The sequence below is a fragment of the Diabrotica virgifera genome, chromosome 1, assembly GCF_917563875.1.
Source record: "Diabrotica virgifera virgifera chromosome 1, PGI_DIABVI_V3a".
Taxonomy (NCBI): Eukaryota; Metazoa; Arthropoda; class Insecta; order Coleoptera; family Chrysomelidae; genus Diabrotica; species Diabrotica virgifera.
Window position 1 is genome coordinate 108,537,348 of NC_065443.1, and position 19,607 is coordinate 108,556,954.

Below are 19,607 nucleotides of genomic sequence, written 5' to 3' on the forward strand. Positions count from 1 at the left end.
CAAAAAATTAATGCATTTAAAAAGCATTGGAGCCGAAATTTTGCGCCTAAACCCTTAATAAAAAAACTCAAAAAGCAACTAAAATAAAATACACTGGCAAGGTGGCAAGGGCAACAAAACAGAAAACAAGACAAGCAAAAAATAAAAAATAAATCACTTTTCATAAATGACACTAATGACAGATGACAGTTTTCTTAAGATCAACTGGCAACGTTGGATTTCCATAAGAACTTTAGCTCTACCTAAGATAGGAACAGAACGTAAAAGAAGACTTTGACAGCAACGAAATTTTTGCCTTTTTTGATACCAACAAAAAGGTAGGACTGGAAATTAGAGAGTTATCAAGTAACCCTAGGACATGTTATTTATAACGTTACCGTATTCTCATAGAGTTACTTGATAACTCTCTATTGATAAAGTTTTTTCTGATTCTCAGATTTTAAAACAGAAATGTGCTTTTTAAAGACAGTTTTACATTATGCTATTTTCATGCTAGGCAAGAGCCATGCAAGACAGATCACACTACTGCGCATGCCCACGCGCTATTTCCATGCAATTCCTGTGCTAGACGAAAAATTAAAACATGTTCTATTTTTCATGCTATTTTGATGCAAGTCCTGTCAAAATTCATGTTGCCAATATGACAAAATTTATAGTTTAGAAAAAACTTAACCTTATTGTGTAAGTTTAAATGGTATTTATTGGATGTAATAATTTGTGGTTTATGTTTGAATATATTTAATGATGGACTGAAGTTTTTAAGTGAAATATCTAAAGTTAATATTTTGATATATTTCTTCTATTGGCAACAATGAAAGTGGTATCTAAAATTGCACAGAAATAGCTCCGATGTAAAAAGGTCAGGGTAGGCAAGAGATATGCCATGCAAGACGGACTTGCATAGCACGAGACTTGCGTAGCCTTGATGTAAAGCTGCTTTTAAGCTTACCATAAACAATATTCAGTTTAACTCTTTTTGATCTCTCAGTAAATGCGCATTATGTGTGGATAAGCATGGAACGAAATTGAATCAGGGATTAAAAACATTTGAATTATCAGATTATTACGAATATTTCCATAAAACTCCTATAAATCTTGTTTTTATCATTTTTAAATTAAAATTGGACACTTTTGACAGCCATTTTAAAAGTCGATGGAATTCAATGACGTATAAAACATAGAGTTAAATATTAGCATAGAGAGAGTGTCATTCAGAGCGAAGTGACGACACCATCTTTTTTATTTGGATTAGTGCTGTTTCACTCTTACGCATAGTAAAGCTGCTACAGTTATCCTCCTCTTCCGTGCCTATATTCACACTGAATGTCATTATAGATTCTCGATACAATGTGTTAGAAGGAGATGCAGCAAACCAGTCACCTGAGATCTTGTCGTCAGGAACATAGAGTTATATATTAGCATAGAGAGAGTGTGATTCAGACCGAAGTGACGACACCATCTTTTTTATTTGGATTAGTGCTGTTTCACTCTTACGCATAGTAAAGCTGCTACGGTTGTCCTCCTCTTCCGTGCCTATGTTCACACTGAATGTCATCATAGATTTTCGATACAATGTGTTAGAAAGAGATGCAGCAAACCAGTCCATGAGTTCTTGTCGTCAGGAAGCGCGGAAGGTAGGCTCTCTCTATGTTAATATATACCTCTATGGTCAGGAAGCGCGGAAGGTAGGCTCCCTCTATGTTAATATATACCTCTATGGTATAAAACGTCATTCGTTGGAATACTTATTTGTAGGTTAATGTCATTTTCACGTCATTCTAAATCTAATGTTATGACATTTTAGATTATTTAAATTTATATTTTCATTCCAAACATTTCCATAAAAACTTTAAATAGTGTCATTATTTTTTTCCTGGCTTGAGGTAAGGTTGAAGTTAATCTCAAATTTCATATAAACAAAGCAAAAATTTAGATTCCTTTAAAATTAAAATATTTTTGAGCTTCTTATAATAAAGGTGCAAGTTGTATATAGAATCTAATGCATGGACACTTGTAACAGAGTGAAATGCATGATACTTTTTATGGTGAACTGCTTTTTAAATTATATTTATTCTTTTTTTTTTAGTTCGAACAACAATGTTTTCTGTTATTAGATCTTCAGTACAGCGCCAATTACATAGATCAATTGCTACATCTTTAAGCAAAGCAAAAGAAATAGACCCTACACAAGAAGCTTCTTTGAAAGAACAATGTTACCTAGTAGATGTTAATGACAAAATTATTGGCCAAGCAAGCAAAAAAGAGTGTCATCTGGTACAGAAAAATGGGGACATACCTTTACACAGAGCATTTAGTGTATTTTTATTCAATAAGAAAGGAGATTTGCTCTTGCAGAAGAGGTCTTCATCAAAGGTAAGTGCAGTATCTTTGTTAAAGTCAGGCAAATTGTATTTTTGTGGTAAAGCAAATTGCTTTTTGTTGGTACTACTTGGAAAGTTTGAGAGCAACAGCTTTTTTCTGAATGATAATTTTATTTAAGGCATTATAATATATTATGTACATATTATGATATTACTCATTGGTTTACTTTTCGTTAAAAAAATCTAGCAGGGAATAATTTTGATAAAGAAATATATGTATAAAAATTCAGTTTATAAACTTCTCCAAAAAATTAAGGTACCACCTTATGCTGCATCCACATTGGTAAATTTTTCGTGTGTACCAGCTGTTCGTCGAAAATATTTGAGTTCTCGAAGTAAATTGTGCTAGTGTGGATGTGTCTGTCTCATAAATTGGACACAAGAATTTTCGACACACACAACACACATGCTCCATCGGTTATCGTCTTTGAGCGAAGATCAAATGATTTGAGCACCTCATCCTCATTGGTAAAAATTTGTGACGCAAATTCTTATGATGAACCATTAGTTCAATACATACGAAAAATTTACCAATGCGGACGTGCCATTAATTGTTATCCGCTTTAAGTGATTTTTTTAATATGTTATAACCTTATTTTTTAGCAATATATCTGTAATAATATTGTTGCTAGACAGTTAAATTGTCATTATATCCAGGTGTACCAATCAAACTGTGTTTTTTCTCAAAGTTCGCAACATCCTGTGGAATATTCTACAATTTATAAAATAGTGAAATTAAAACCCAACCATAGCCCCAGGTTTTCTTAACATTTTGTTTTTTATTCTTTTGCTTATGTTCGATGATAAAAAAGTTATGTATGTACTTTTAATAACTAGCCATGTTTTTCATCAATACAGGGTGTTTTTAAATAACTATAACAAATTTTAAGGGGTAATTCTGCATTAAAAAATAATGACAGTTTGCTTTATAAACTTTTCCTTAAACTTAAATAATGACAATTCGCAATTTTCGTTTCTTGTATATTTGGGTAAAACTTTTATTTATTTGCGAATATTTCTGAATGAATGTATTATGATGTTTCTAATGTTTTCAACTAATTGGTCTTCATTATTAAGTTGTGTTTAAAATAAATGTATAGACTTTGAATTTCTATTCAATTTGAGTCTCCCAACAAGTTGTGTTTGCTTTGAAATGTAAAACTTGACCTTCCAGGGTCACAAGATCAGGATCTTGTTTTGTGAAATTTTTAAAACTAAGAAAAACAGTGTTTTGTTAATATTATGTCAATGACATAATATGCAAATATGCATAACTCGACCGAGCGCCAAAACATAGTTTTGAGATAAATGGCTTCAAAGTTTTTCGTTTCTTGGTTGCTTAATGGTAAGTGGATTAATGTCGCTTGGTTTAATTTTGTTTTTCTCAGTAACCGTTAACGTGACAATAACAGGGATTTTTTCCAAGATAGTTTTAGCTATGTGTCACCAGAATAGGTAATAAAAATTAGGAGTAAAATAAATGTAAAATGAAAGGGGATTAATAATTTATAAATGAAATGCACAAACTATTTACAAAAAAAATTATATGCAATCTAATTATGTACAAAATGATACAAGCTAATTATTACTAAAGAAAATATTCATGCATCTTAATTTAAGAGAGAAAGGCAGTTATTGATTCTAGCCTAAAAAGTTATGCAGGCACCATAAGAAAAAAGATTATGGTCTTATTGTATTACTATGTACATACTTAATAATAAGCATTTTGCCTACAAATGGTTTGCTGCCTTTCATTATTGTGTGCAAACTCTTCTGAGAAAAGATTACCATGTTGTTTAGCTACACTAGTAGACCTCAAGCTATAGTAGAAATGTGACAGTAGACTGCATACTATAGTGGCACTAAAACTAGAACTAAACAGCTTGCAAAAAATGAAGAATATTTGCTTGTTATTTGATTGGAAATTTGATTGGTGACAAGTACTACAGTTGAGTCCATGAGTCTTTACCTGTGCGTCATTAATACCTGGCGAGATAAAACACATATTTGAAAACTCAAATTTTAACCCGTAATAGGAGCAGTAGCTACTTACTGTCACTTGCTATTGCGTTTAGTAAATTTCAATTTCTGACTTATCGACTTATTTCGTATGCTTTAAATGATGACGCACGGGTAAAGAGTCATGGGCTCAACTGTAGCATTGTTGATATATGCACTTTATTTTAAAAATACAAAAATGGGTAGCTAATTTTTATAATTCTTAGTGAAGCCATTTCACGGTTTCGTTACCTATGTAGGTAGTTTATTCATAAGCAGGGGAAGATTGATGAGGTTAGGTTATTATTTTTTAGCTAGAATATTTTCTTCTGGTGTAGGTGTTTAATTGAGGGTGCTCTGTTTAAAAAAATCCTTTTGTTTCTTCATGACTAATGTGCAATACAAAATCTGTGAAAAAATAACTGATCAGAATCTGAAACCTAATGTTTGATTTAACCAATTTAACAGAGTTGAACCATTTAAATTGAGATTGGGACTTTGGAGAGTATTTACACATTTTGCTGTGATGTTGCTATGATTTGCTGCATCCTAGATTATTTTGCTCCTTTATTACATAACATAGATTTATATAACATTGGACAAAAGACTCATAAATATTGTTGTATAAAACACCTTAATACTTTTAGATTCGTTATCCCGAACATTACACAAATTCATGTTGTGAACACCCCATAGCAGATTGTCCAGGTGAAAATGAAGAAAAGAATGCATTTGGTGTAAAAAGAGCTGCTGTAAGGAGACTACATTATGAATTAGGCATAGAAAAAGAAAGAATCCCATTAGAAAAATTTGTCTATGTAACAAGAATGTATCATAAAGATGAAGGGGACGGAAAATGGGGTGATCATGAAATAACCTATATACTCTTTTTACATATAGATATTAAAATTAAACCTGGTCTTAAGCCTAATTCAGATGAAGTTTCAGAAATCAGTTTTGTACCTAGAAATGCCCTTGATCAGCATCTGCCTACTTTGGTTGGGCAGTTTACTCCTTGGTTTCAAGCAATTTTAAAACATAGGTTGAAGCTATGGTGGGATCATTTACATAAACTTGATGAAATTGTAGAACATAACAAAATTCAGAAACTTCCAGTTTGCTGTGATCAATAAAACATTATATAAGGGTAAAGGTAGATTAATAATAGTAATTATTAATCTTATCTAATTAATAAACGAATACAATACTTTTTTGTAATTTTAAAGTCTAAGTAAAATACCCAATTCTTAATTTTATGTGTCTTCTTCTTACTGACTTTACAACTCTTGGTGAGTCTTTGCCGCTCCATCTTCTAAGATCTGGCGCTTGCATTTCCCATTGTTGTACCCAAATCCTAGATAAATCAACTTCAACATCATCCTTCCATCTTTTTCTACAACAGCCTTGATCTTCTACCGTCTGGTCTCTCAAAAATACTGTCTTTAACACTCTGTCTTCCTCTGACCTTACCACATGACCTGCCCATCTTATCTGGTTAGCTTTTCTATGTCTGACGATGTTTTCAGTACCATACAGAGTCACCAATTCAGCATTACGGCGCCTTCTCCACTCTCCTATCAATTCATCTCTTTAAGGGCCAAATATCATTCTGAGAACCTTCCGTTCAAATACCAGCAGCTTATTTATTTCCCGTTGAAGTAAAGTCCATGTTTCGCCTCCATATGTAACAGCTGGGCGAATAATTGACACATACAGTATTAATTTATTTCAGTAATTACTGAAATATTGTGGAGCAGCAATGACAGAACAATTAACAACATTAATTAACAAAATCATAAAACACAATAAAATACCGGAAGAGTGGAGAACGAGCGAACTAATTCTACTATTCAAAAAAGGAGATAAAAAGCAGCCAAAAAGCAGCCAGAAAACTACAGACGTATCAACTTGTTAAATACTACCCTAAAACTTACAACTAAAATCTTACAAGACGTAATGAATCAGAGGATAAGTTTAGCAGATGAACAACAGGGTTTTCGTACTGGAAGATCGTGTACAGCTGCAATATTTGTCATAAAGCAAATTACTGAGAAATCACTAGAGTATATTAGACCAGCATTTCTATGTCTGATTGACTTCTTGTCTAAGAAAGCATTTGACAGAGTAAGACTCAAAGATGTAATCCATCTTCTGTATAATAGAGAAGTCCCTCTAGATATCATAAAAACTATTGAGAACATCTACCAAAACAACAAAATGGAAGTCAGAATAGATGGACAACTTACAGAACCTATAGATATAGGCAGCGAAATAAGACAGGGAGACTCATTGAGTCCTATGCTTTTCAATTTAATTATGGATGAAATCATCAAAAACGTCAAGAAAGGAAGAGGATATAGAATGGGAAACAAAGAAGTAAAAATACCCTGCTACGCAGACGACGCAATATTGATAGCCCAAGATGAAGATAGTCTGCAAAGATTGGTCCACAGATTTAACATAAGAGCAAAAGAATTCAATATGACAATTTCATCTCAGAAAACCAAAACAATAGTAATCAGTAAAGAACCAATCAGATGCAAAATAGAAATTGATGGTATCAGTATTGAACAAGTAATGGAAGTAAAATACCTTGGAATTACATTGTCAAGTTACGGAGACCTAGACAAAGAAGTCAGAAATCAAGTACAAAATGCAAATAGATTGGCAGGATGCCTTAATAACACTATATGGCGAAACCGACATATTAACACTGAGATGAAGTTAAGAATTTATAAAGCCATTGTAAGACCAATAATGACATGCATCAGAAACAAGACCCGATACAACCACAACACAAAGACTACTGGAAACGGCAGAGATGAGAGTACTGAGAAGAATTACAGGAAATACACTGAGAGATCGAAAGAGGAGCGAAGATATTAGAAGACAATGTAACGTACAGTGTATAAACGAATGGACACTAAATAGAAAAAAAGAATGGAACAACCACATAAGCAGAATGGGGGAGACACGTGTGGTCAAAATAGCACGAGATAGATCACTAATTGGCAGAAGAAGTATCGGCCGACCGCGCAAAAGATGGAGTGACAACCTTCCATAGAGGTATCAATCCGCCAATGAACAAGCAGAATTGCTTATAAAGAGGAAGAAGAAGAAGTATTAATTTAGGTTTCCTTTTCAGCAGCTTAGATCTTAATAATGATAGGGAGTATAATGCTCTATTCCCCGCAGCTATCTTTTTACTTTACGCGGCACTTTAGTTTATGGTCATTAAGTTATATTCTGCCTAATTCTTGGTCTTGGATTTTTGGTTACGAGCATGTATTTCGCGTTCTCTTCATCTACTCGAAGGCCCAGACCACTTGTTTCTTCCTCGAGTTCCGAAAACACCTCTCTTACGTCTCTTGTAGAATGAGCGACTGCATCTAGATCATCAGCAAAGGCCAACAATAGTTTTGATCCTCGATTCGCAAATCCCAGTCGAGTCCCCGCAAAGTCAGCTCAGATGATATTTTACTTATTGCATATTCTAATAGTGCAAGCCCTGGAAGTATTTGAGTATGCAAAACCTGAGGACCGGCAACTATGTTCGGATTCTTTTACCTCTTGAACAATGAAAAACTGAGTTTGCCGGAAGGTGCGATGGTGCCTTGTTACCCCCTCCCTCTCCCTATGTTACTGGCAAATAAGCGATTTTTTGCAAAAAAAAAATTGTATTTTTTGGGCCATTCTAAGGAAAAATGTTCTTACAAGTTTTTCGTAAAATGCATAATTTTCGAGATAAACGCGGTTAAACTTAAAAAAAAATCGAAAAATTGCAATTTTTGAACCCGAATAACTTTTCATTAAAAAATAAAATAGCAATTCTGCTCGCAGCATTTGAAAGTTCAAGTCAAATTATACCGGTTTTGGTTATTTGCATTTTTAAAAATTATTGTTGTGTCACATGTCCGCACCGCGCCAATTAAGTCCTACCTGGTCGGTTCCGTTCGGTTTTAATCCTTGGCGCGGTGTGGACATGCGACAAAACGCTCAAACACTGTTTCTTTATAGCTTTGTTTACCCATAAAAAATTAATTTTTAGCAATGCAAATAATCAAATTTGGCATAATCTTAAACTTTCAAATGTTGCAAGCAGAATTGCTATTTTATTTTTTAATCAAAAGTTATTCGGGGTTAAAAATTGCAATTTTTCGATTTTTTTAAAGTTTAACCGCGTTTATCTCGAAAACTATGCATTTTGCGAAAAAACTTGTAAGAACATTGTTTGCTTAGAATGACCCAAAAAATGCAAAAAAATGTTTTTTTTGTGAAAAATCGCTTTTTATCTGCCCGTAACATAGGGGGGAGGGAGGGGGTAACAAGGCAGCATCGCGCCTTCCGGCGAGATTCAGTTTTTCATTGTTCAAGGTCTCAGATAAAAGACTCCGAACATAGTTGCCGGTCCTCAGGTTTTGCATACTCAAATACTTCCGGGGCCCGGTTTATAAGGTCAAATTGAATAGCAACGGTGATAAGAGGTCTCTTTCTCTAAGTCCTGGTGTCCTAAGTCGATGTTCTGTTTCCTATTCTTACCCGTGCATATGAATCTGTCACGCACATTTACGATAGCTCCACTAATTTTCTTGGTATTCCCATTTCTAGCATTGCTAGCCACACTCTGCTTCTTTTTATCGAATCATATGCTTGCTGAAAATCGACGAAAATTTGGTGTGCATCTTGGTTGAATTCCCAGTTTTTTTTCTAATATTTTCGGCCCTCGGTAATAATGTAATGTTTCATTCTGCCTTTAAATTTTTCAAAAATACTTGCTTTCTAAGGATTCGAAAAAGAAATGAATGCATTTAAAAAGCATTGGCCCGAAATTTTGCGCCTACGCTCTTAAAACTGTTATTACACACAACGCAAAAGTCTAGGGATATTTTTATAAATAGACGTATTTTGTTTATCTTTAATCAACTTAAAAAAAAGTAATACAAAATTTGTAGTTTAAATTGTTGTTTAATATGTCAAAAACCATAAATTGCAAAAAAAAACAGAAAATTGGAGCAAAAAAAATATAATGCAAATCACCCATGTTTTACATACCACCATAAAATGTCAAAAATACGAAATATAAACTTAAAATAAAGTATGGCCACCACGTTGGTTTATTACAGCTCTACATCTACTGTTCATGCTCCGAATCACATTCTGAATGTCTGCTTGAGGTAGTTGTGTCCATTGTTCTCTCAGAAGCTCTTTTAATTGAAACTCATTGTAGACATTGCCCATATGTGGAGTAACTCTTCGTTGGAGCATGTCCCATACATGCTCGATGGGATTCAAGTCCGGTGATTGTGCTGGCCACGGCAATACATCAATACCCTCGTTATCCAAACAGTTTGTTACAATATGCGCAACATGTGGTCGAGCGTTATCATGCATAAAGTAAAAATTTTCTCCTACAGCAGCAGGAAACGGGCGCGCAATAGGTTCAAGAATAGTATCCAAATATTGCTGACTTCTGAGAAAGCCACGTGGGAAAATGAGGTCAGTTCTTCCGTCAATCATGATTCCGCCCCATACCATTAATGTACCACCTCTGTATGCATACACTTCTTGAAGATGTCGTAATCGTTCTCCATTTCCGGGTCGTCTCCAAACTCTTGTCCGACGAGAATCTGGATGAAATCCATATCTAGACTCGTCACTAAACAAAACTGTGGCCCAGTCATTGTCGGTCCAATTCTGAAACTCTTGACACCAGGTTAATCTTGCAGCGCGATTGTCTCTAGATAGGTGTGGACATCTCAGTGGTCGCCGATTACGAAGATTGGCTTCATGGAGACGATTCCTCACAGTACTGCGGCTAATTGTTACATTATGTGCAAGCTGTAATTCATTAACCAGCTCGGGTGCTGTGATTGTTGGCTGCCTTCTGGCATTTAAAATTAAATATCGGTCTTGAGCGACGGTTGCAGAGCGACCACGTCCTGGATGTTGTTCGGCTGGACTCCCAGTGTCTCTAAACCGACGCCACAAACGACTTACGACGCTTTGGGAGACACCCAGCTGGTCAGCAACTTGAGTTTGTCGCATACCAGCTTTAAGGAGGCCCACGGCTCTATTCATCTCGTCCAACGTTAAATGTTGTCGTTGCATGGTAAAAAGACAATATGTTTAACTCACCAAGAATGGTATAAAGTGACTAAAATTAAAAATAAACAAAACATAAAAATGTCGATTTTTTTGTCCCTTATAAAAAACATTCTAAAACACGTATTGCTATCAGTTTTACAATTTTTTTTGATAAGAAGTAAGTGTCTGTATCAACAATTATAGTACAAGCAAATTTATATGGTCTTGAAATTTCTGTCATTGGTTTTGTCAAATTATTAAACTATCCTTAGACTTTTGCGTTGTGTGTATATTGACACTGTCTCTTATAAATAGGGCCATTTCGGCTTATGCTGAAAGTGAGCTTCAGTGCTTTATTATTATTAAAAATTACTAAACATTTTATTATATTTTTTATATATTTTAGTTGAATAGCATTTTTACCAATAAATACAAAGTATCTGTTTATATAAATGTATAATTTATTTTTAATAGGCCATTATTGACACATTAATACCTAATTGTGTAAACAAATTATACTGATAGACATATTGTCATGTATGTTATCTCTAATTAGAAGCGTATAAAATAATCTTAATCTAATGCATTAAAGTTTCTTTGTTTGAGATAAAAATTTGATGATAAATTTCTCCGTTCTAGGAGTTAGGAGGTAAAATATTGTCAACGGATATATTAACTAATGCAGGTATAAATAATAACTAAATGTGCGAGATTATCGCTAAAACGGCCGACACACGTCCCGACCGTGCCATCCGGTACGATTGAACTACAGTCATTGTTGGGGTGAGTTCTTTACACGTCCCGGCCATACTATCAGACAAAACTCAACTTCCCGATCATCTCTGTTGCTACACACGTTCGGACTATTACTATTACACTCCTGGTCAAAAACATCCAGACACCTTAAAAATGAGTCATTTTTGATGTCTCGAATTTCCCAAACCTGTTGTCCGATTTGAGTGATTTTTAAATATATTTTATAGCCTTATTATTTAAGAATATCAATGTAATAATATTGTTGCTAGACAGGTAAATTGTCATTGTATACCGGGTGTACCAATAAAACTGTTTTTTTTTTCTCCAAGTTCGCCACACTCTGTGGAATATTCTAGCATTTATAAAATACTGAAATTAAAACCCAACTATAGCCTCAGGTTTTCTTAACATTCTGTTTTTGATTCATTCGCTTATGTTGGATAATAAAAAAGTTAGGTACTTTAACAACTAGCCAGGTTTTTCATCAATACAGGGTGGTTTTAAATAACTATGACAAATTTTAAGGGGTAATTCGGCATGAAAAAATAATGAGAGTTTGTTTTTTAAATGTATGTTCGCAAAAGCTTCGTTTCCAAGAAACGGGGTGTTGAAATTTTCTTACAAACTGACGGATTTTAGTATTTTCTCTAAAACCGGTAGAAATATGCAAATGAAATTTAGTAGGTTTTAAGAGGTAGTTATTGCGCATTTTTGACATACAATTAAGAATTTTATATTCACCATTGGCGCGCATACGGGTAATATGACCTGTACGGGTAATGGTCTGAATTTTTTAAAGAAAAAACTAGTACCCCACTGAAATATTTCAAATTAAAAATCATTTTTGAATTCCTCGTTCAATTTACAACAAAAAATCTTTCTTGCCTTTTTTCATATGAGGGGCTGTTTTTATGCAAAAAACAAAACATATAAACGCTTACAATGTATTCGAGTTAGCTTCCATATGCATAGAAACTTATATTATTTATTTCAAATACTTTGTAAACGTTAAGATGTTTTATTTTTTTCCACCCGCCTACGTCATAGTTGGGAGTACAAAAAATGCAACATGTTAAAATATACAGCACTTGGTAGTAAATTTTCATAGTTAACACGTAATTTGTGTGTAAATAGATTATTAAAATTTATAGCCCGACGGTCGGGCTGTTGAAATAGCATGGCCTCGAGACCAAATCGGTTCGCGTGACTGTCGGGCTGTCCGATTTTTGTCACACAACAAAGTATACACGCTCTAAAGTTGTCAGACCAGACCTGTAGAGTGGTCAGGTCGGGATATGTGTAGGTCTTTTAAATAATATCACCTGACACATGGTGTTAGGAAGTTATTAAGTTTGTTTTCTCTATTATTGCTTGAAATCAAAACGCAATCATGCAAACGATGTACTTTCTTCACATGATTGTATTTTTCAGATTACCTATCCAGATTTCTACACCAACTCCTGCTGCAGTCACCCAATAGCAGACTTCCCGTTAGAAGCCGAAGAAGAAAATGCCACTGGAATAAAGAGGGCAGCTGTACGCAGACTAAATTACGAACTTGGCATCCCACTCGAAAGCCTGCCACTCGACAGCCTCAACTACATCACTAGAATTCACTACAAAGACGAAGGCAATGGCAAATGGGGCGAACATGAAATAGATTATGTCATTTTCATACAAGCTGATGTTAAAATCAAACCGAATCCGAACGAAATATCAGAAATTAGCTTTGTTCCTAGAACGGAATTAGACGAGTACATCCATACTCTAAACGGTCCTTTAACTCCATGGTTTCAGCTTATTCTTAAACACCGGCTTAAGCTTTGGTGGGATAATTTAGAAAATCTAGACGAATTTAAGAACTATGAGAAAATACTTCAATTAAAAGCGTAGAATAAATATAAATTTGAATAATTGTTTGTGGCATTTTGTTGAATTTTAAAATTTTATGGCATTTATTTTTTGTAGCTTTAAACTGTTCCAAACAGTATTTTATTCAGAATGTATCTGACATGTATTTAAAAAAAATAAGTAAGTTGTTATTCAAAGTTTGTTAATTAATACTACAAAGTAAGTTCTATAATTTATAATATAATAATAATGGGTCTTATCCGATCTTCCAACTAAAAGTTTTACAATTTACAAAAACTAAAAAGCAAGATATTATAGTCGATCCGCTAATCTCGTATACAAGAGTCTAGTAATTTTAGTAATTTTTTTGCGAAGTTAATTACATTTTAACAGACGAAGCTTTATTTTTAAACCAAGGGTAGTAAACTAAAAAGACAGATTCACACACAAGAAAGTCACTAGAACTATCATCAAATACATATTTTTTGGTTGATCATAATATCGACCATTTACGGTAATCCATAAATATTATATTATACTAATACATCGCTAAAGAGTCTTGAAATTAATGTGGAAGGAAAGATTATCTGGGGTACTTAGAAATGAGACACGCCATGTTCTGTTCAATATTAACGACTATTTTATTTCAATATGTCACACCGGCAACTTACAATACAATACCAATATGTTTACATTAGTTATCAACCGATCAACCGATGGCGCTACATGTATTAAAATACTTATTTTTTGATACATCTCAACACCACCACTTATCAAAAAATCTAAACCTTCAAACCTAGCCCAAATTTAGATTTTTTAACATTCTTCAACCCTTTAGTAAGGATGTCAGCCAACATTTCATCAGTACGTAAATACTTTAATTCAACAACATTATTTTGAACAGCCTTTCTGATAAAATGGTGACGGATGTCAATATGTTTTGTTTTTTCATGGAATACTCGATTCATACATAACTTCTGAGTCCCTTGATTGGCATTATACAAAACAACTGATTCCAGTGTTCCTTGAATTTCCGACAACAAATTTCTCAAATAAATGGCTTCCTTAGTAGCCTTCCCTAAAGCTACATACTCTGCTTCAGTGCTAGAAAGAGCCACTGATTTCTGTTTAACACTCTTCCAAGAAATTGCACCACCCGAAAGTTTAAAAACAAAACCTGTGTAAGATATTCTAACTTATTTGAGGCCTAATCAGCATCAACAAACCCTGTTAAAACTAAATCATCCCTTTTATATGTCAAACAAATATCTTAGTCCCCTTTAAGTACCTCAATATCTTTTTAGCACATTTCTAATGATACTCATTATGACTTTTATTAAATTGACTTAGAAAACTTACCTACACTATATGCAATGTCTGGCCTTGTCAAAACTGCTAAAAACATTAAACTACCAATTAACTTTTGATATAAAGGATTTTCAATTTTTTCTTTGCAACTACTTTCTCCAAAATCAAAACTATCTATCGGTGAGCTCACAACATTGCACTGGTCCATTTTAAACTTTCTTAATAAGTTTGCAATATAAGCACTCTGGTCTAATCTAATAGTATCTTTATCCCTATGAATTTTCATACCAAGACACAATTTTAACTGACCTAAGTCTTTAATTTTAAATTTTGAACATAATTCTGCCTTTAATAAATCAGTTTGGGCCCTATCATTACTAAAAATAATAAAATCATCCACATATAGAGCCACTACAACTAAACTCTTATCAATTTTCTTAATATAGACACATGATTCATAATCTGATTTATTAAATGCTAGGCCAATCAAAATTTCATTCACTTTTTGATATCAGGCTCGAGAAGACTGCTTTAATCCATACATGGCCTTTTTTAAATGACAAACTTTATTTTCATTGCCCTTAAAAATATAACCTTCTGGTTAACGCATGAATACTGTTTCTTGCAAGTCACCATTTAAAAAAGCTGTCTTCACGTCCAAGTGAATAACATCTAAATCTAACTTTACAGATAAGGCTAATAACAACCCTAAAATTGAATACCTTATTACAGGAGAAAAGGTCTCCTCATAATCCACACCTTCACGTTGAGTGTACCCCTTAGCCACTAAGCGAGCCCGATAACACACCCGATCATCACAATCAACTTTGGTTTTAAAAACCCACTTACACTCAACTAAAGTTCCACTTTTTGGAGTATCGACCAACTCCCATGTATCACTTTCTGCATATCTGCAAAAGACTGCATCTCTTCATCCATGGCCCTCTTCCATCTGTCCGAATCTGGTCTGGATAGAGCTTCTGACACACTGGATGGAATATCTTCTAGATCTACTTCCTGCTGTTTATGACATTGAAATGTCACATAGTCCTTGAAGACCTTTAGCTTCTTCGTTCTATCGGATCGTCTTGAGATACTTGGTATTTCTGGTGTGATCACTTTATCTGGAACATACTCTGGGTCATTTGAGTCATCTCTGAGGTCATCATCCAAAATGTTATGGTTTTCTTCCTCATCTGAGAGTCTATCTGGGAATTTACCTTGGTCTGGATCCCCCACTTGAGCTAATACCTATGTCAACGCAATCTCATTGCTTGGTGATTCTAAAAAATCAAAGTTTTTAAGCAGCTTTGGTTTTTCATTAATGACCACATCTCTACTGGTAATTACACTCTTCTTAATGGGATCATAGAGCCTATAGTCCTTCACATTTTGACCATAACCAACCAAGAACACCTTCTCTGCCTTTTTGTCAAACTTCTGTATTTTTTCTTTGGGTACGTGCACCATTGTCTCACTACCAAAGATTCGAACATGACTCACATCTGGCTTTTTATTATTCGCAGTGTGCAAGTACTTGGAAGGGAAACGAGAAACGACCGTGCGCGAGTCGCGGAGAAATATTGCAACTATCTTAAATAATTCATATTGTCAATTGAAATTGTCAAATTGACGTATATTTCATACCTTCTGTCATTGAAGCAGAAAAATTATATATTGCTCCACAATATTGATATGATATGCAATTATTATATAAAGGTAAATTTAATTAATTGTATTTTGCTTGCAGTACTGCATTTTAATAACTAATTTTATTTACTACATACAATTTTTTACGTTTGCATAACATAACCTGCATCTTATTTTTTCTTCTTATTATTTTTTTGGACTATGGCCTTGACAATTATCCAGCAACCAGGACTAATATAATTGGCCAATATAATTAAGAGTGCGAATAAAAGTACAGAGCGTAGAAATAGAGGTCGCTTTGCCGAACTTGCACGGTCTAAATAGAATAGTTCATATGGTGTTCTACCCTTAAGACCTCTGACCACAGACCTATTTCTTAAGTAAGCAGCCGTATTGATGGCTTCAGCCCAAAACTGTTTAGGAAAATCTGCATCGAACAACAAGCACCTCGTCTTCTCCACCAGCGTGCGGTTCATTCTCTCCGAAGTACCATTCTGCTCTGGGGTGTAAGGATTTGTTTTTTGATGTGTTATACCATTCTTACTTAAAAAAGATTTAAAGTCAGCACTACAAAATTCTCCTCCGTTGTCAGACCTAAAACATTTGATTTTGTGCCCTTTTTGGTTCTCAACTAGCAATTTAAATTCCTTAAACCTATCTAGAGCTTCACTTTTGTGTTTTAAAAAATAAACAAAAACCATCTTACTCAGGTCATCTTCAAGAACCAAAAAATATCTGGATCCTCCGATGGACATCACCTCCATGGGACCACACAAATCACCATACACAACTTCGAGTAGTTCTGCAGCACTATTTCTACTACTCTTGAACGGTAACCGAGTCTGCTTTCCCTCACAGCACACCTGACACAGATTATGCAAACTTGTCCGCCCTTTATAGTCCAAGCCTGCAACTGCCCCGTCCTCATTATACCCAAGTCTCTAAAGTTGATATGACCGAAACGTCTATGCCACAAATCACAACCATCTTGAGCATACGTAGAGAACGCCACTGGCTGAGACTTGACAAAATTAAGTCTATAAACTTGATTTATTAAATCAGCTGTAGCCACACTTGTACCTTTACTATTAAAAATCTCTCAACCTTTCTGGTTAAAAACAACCTTGTTGCCATTTAAAATCAACTGGCTAACTGACAGTAAATTGGTTGTAATATTTGGTACCCAATGAACGTTTGTAACTACAATGTCAAAGTTTTTGTTGCTACTTACTGTAGTTAACTCTACTTCTCCGGTACACAACACAGACATCTTTTCATTGTTGGCTACTAAAATTTCTTTGAGCTCCATATCCTGGGATGCATTCTTTATCCAGTCATTTCTTGACGTTAGATGCACACTTGCTCCAGAGTCAATGTACCAATCACTATTATTAAATCCACCATTTAAAAAGACCGCACTAAAGGCACTTTTATCTTCAGGTTTTCTGTGCTGTTTTCGAAAATTCTCAAACTCCCGTTTCAAAATTGGGCACTTGTTTTTGTAATGACCGACCTGTTGACATCCATAGTAAATGACATGTTCTCTGCTTTTGTTATGATTGTCATTTCTGTCATTGTTTTTGGAACTACCACCGCCCTCTTTGGGATGTTTTCGGAACTTGCCTTGACTTTGACTTACAAAAGCACTACCAGTAGATTTTTCACTGTCTGTGTTCCTACTGTTACAATCTTTCTGCATATCGATTAACTTGGATTTTATTGAATCTGCTGTTATTTCAATGCCCGAGTGTTCCAGAGCCATTGTCATTGGAGCGAATCTATTCGGCAACCCCGCAAGTAACAACGAACCGACCCATTCACTAGTAATTTCGAATCCACTCCGAGTTAATTTCTGGGCTGTTTCAATCATCTGCCCTATATACTGTTCCATACTATCACAATTATCCAGTCGTATATTTATGAGAGTCCTAAGTAAATCAATCTTTCGCGTAAAAGTTTTCTCACCATACAGTTTTTTTAGTGCTATCCACATATCCAACGCTGTTTTTTCCTCGCGAATATGTACATAAATGCAACTACTAATGAAATAAAAATTTTAGTAGTTCCAAAATGACATAAAATCTAGGCATCGGATAAAAAAGTTTATTTGAAGAAAGTGCATTTTTTTGTTCTTCTTAATGGCGGGAGAGGCTCATTTTTTTAATATTGTATTTAATTACAGAGTAATTTCCACATATTAATATATTTTTCAAATTGGGCTCTGTACCGCCATTCTTTATTATATTACGAATACGTGTGCCAAATATCTCGAAAAAATATTCAAATTTACAGCCGCAATCTTGGAACGCTGTTTCGCTACTGTTTCCTCTTAAAAACAAAAAAAGAGTTCCGAGCTATAAAAAATTATTAAAAGTCCTCTGGTAAAAGCTTTTTTTGACTATTACGCCTTTATCAAAACTTCTATATATCGCCGTCTCTATTTTCTTCGAGCAAAATTTTGTATTCCCTCTTTCAATTTTAGAAAAGACGAAAACTTGAGTTCTTCGGACATGCGATGAGAGATTTTTACAGATTAGTTGTTTCTAGAAATGAACTATCCTAATTTATGCACCCCTATAAAGTTTTCAACAAAAAGTGAAAGTGGTTTCAACCACACCCTCTGTGGCCACGCCTATGGTGCTCTGCTTTTTAATCATCGGCTCACTAAATCCTTCTATTCAATATTGGAATTCAATCGCATCACATTCTCATGGAATAAAATAAAAATTAATGTATGTAGTTGTCTTATCGATGATATTATACATTTATTTCTAAGTTATTGTTAGTGTGTTTGTTGGTCGTTTTCAAGGAAATCTTAAAACTTTACGAGATGCAAAGTTACTGTTTTAGTACTAAAACTTTATAGTTCTGTTGTAAGTTTCTCGCTGTATACAGAATGAAATGATATTACAGAATGCTGTAGTTAATTTAGCTTTGCTGTTATTTCTGTAATTATATTTTTCATTAAAAATATTGGTTTGTGAAATTATTTTTGAAATTAAATAAATTTATATTTATATATTTTTGTTTTTATTATTCGCGGTGTGAAAGTACTTGGAGGGGATACAAGAAACGATCGTGCAAGAATAGCGGAGAAATATTGCAACTTTCTTAAATAATTCATATTGTCAATTGAAATTGTCAAATTGACGTATATTTCATATCTACTGTCATTGAAGAAGAAAAATTATATATTGCTCCACAATATTGATGATATGCAATTATTATATAAAGGTAAATTTAATTAATTGTATTTTGCTTGCAGTACTGCCTTTTAATAACTAATTTTATTTACTACATACAATTGTTTACGTTTTAATAACATAACCTGAATCTTATGTTTTCTTCTTATTATTTTTTGGACTATGGACTTGACAATTATCCAGTAACCAAGACTAATATAATTGGTCAATATAATTAAAAGTGCGAATAATGTTGCTGAGGGTAGAAACCAGGTGCCGCTTTGCCGAACTTGCACGGTACCAATAGAAAAGCAAATAAGAGGGATATTAAGAGCGAATAATGTGTAAGTGTACCACTGGAAATTATTCATATGAGGGATGTAATCAATAACCAATA

General features: G+C 34.1%; 1 protein-coding gene across 5 annotated transcripts; it reads left to right on the plus strand.

The window, feature by feature from the left end:
- Window positions 1-244: 244 nt before the first annotated feature.
- Window positions 245-19,047, plus strand: LOC114326945 (isopentenyl-diphosphate Delta-isomerase 1). Of its 5 annotated transcripts, none has more exons than XM_050658360.1 (3): window positions 245-317; window positions 2,087-2,373; window positions 5,027-5,589. In XM_050658360.1, the coding sequence occupies exons 2-3, from the start codon at window positions 2,098-2,100 to the stop codon at window positions 5,510-5,512; spliced, it is 762 nt and encodes a 253-aa protein (XP_050514317.1). In that variant the 5' UTR covers window positions 245-317; window positions 2,087-2,097; the 3' UTR covers window positions 5,513-5,589. The 5 variants fall into 5 exon arrangements, with proteins under 5 accessions (XP_050514317.1, XP_050514302.1, XP_050514312.1 ...); XM_050658345.1 differs by lacking the exon at window positions 245-317 and adding an exon at window positions 1,178-1,685; XM_050658355.1 differs by lacking the exon at window positions 245-317 and adding an exon at window positions 1,178-1,634.
- Window positions 19,048-19,607: the final 560 nt, after the last annotated feature.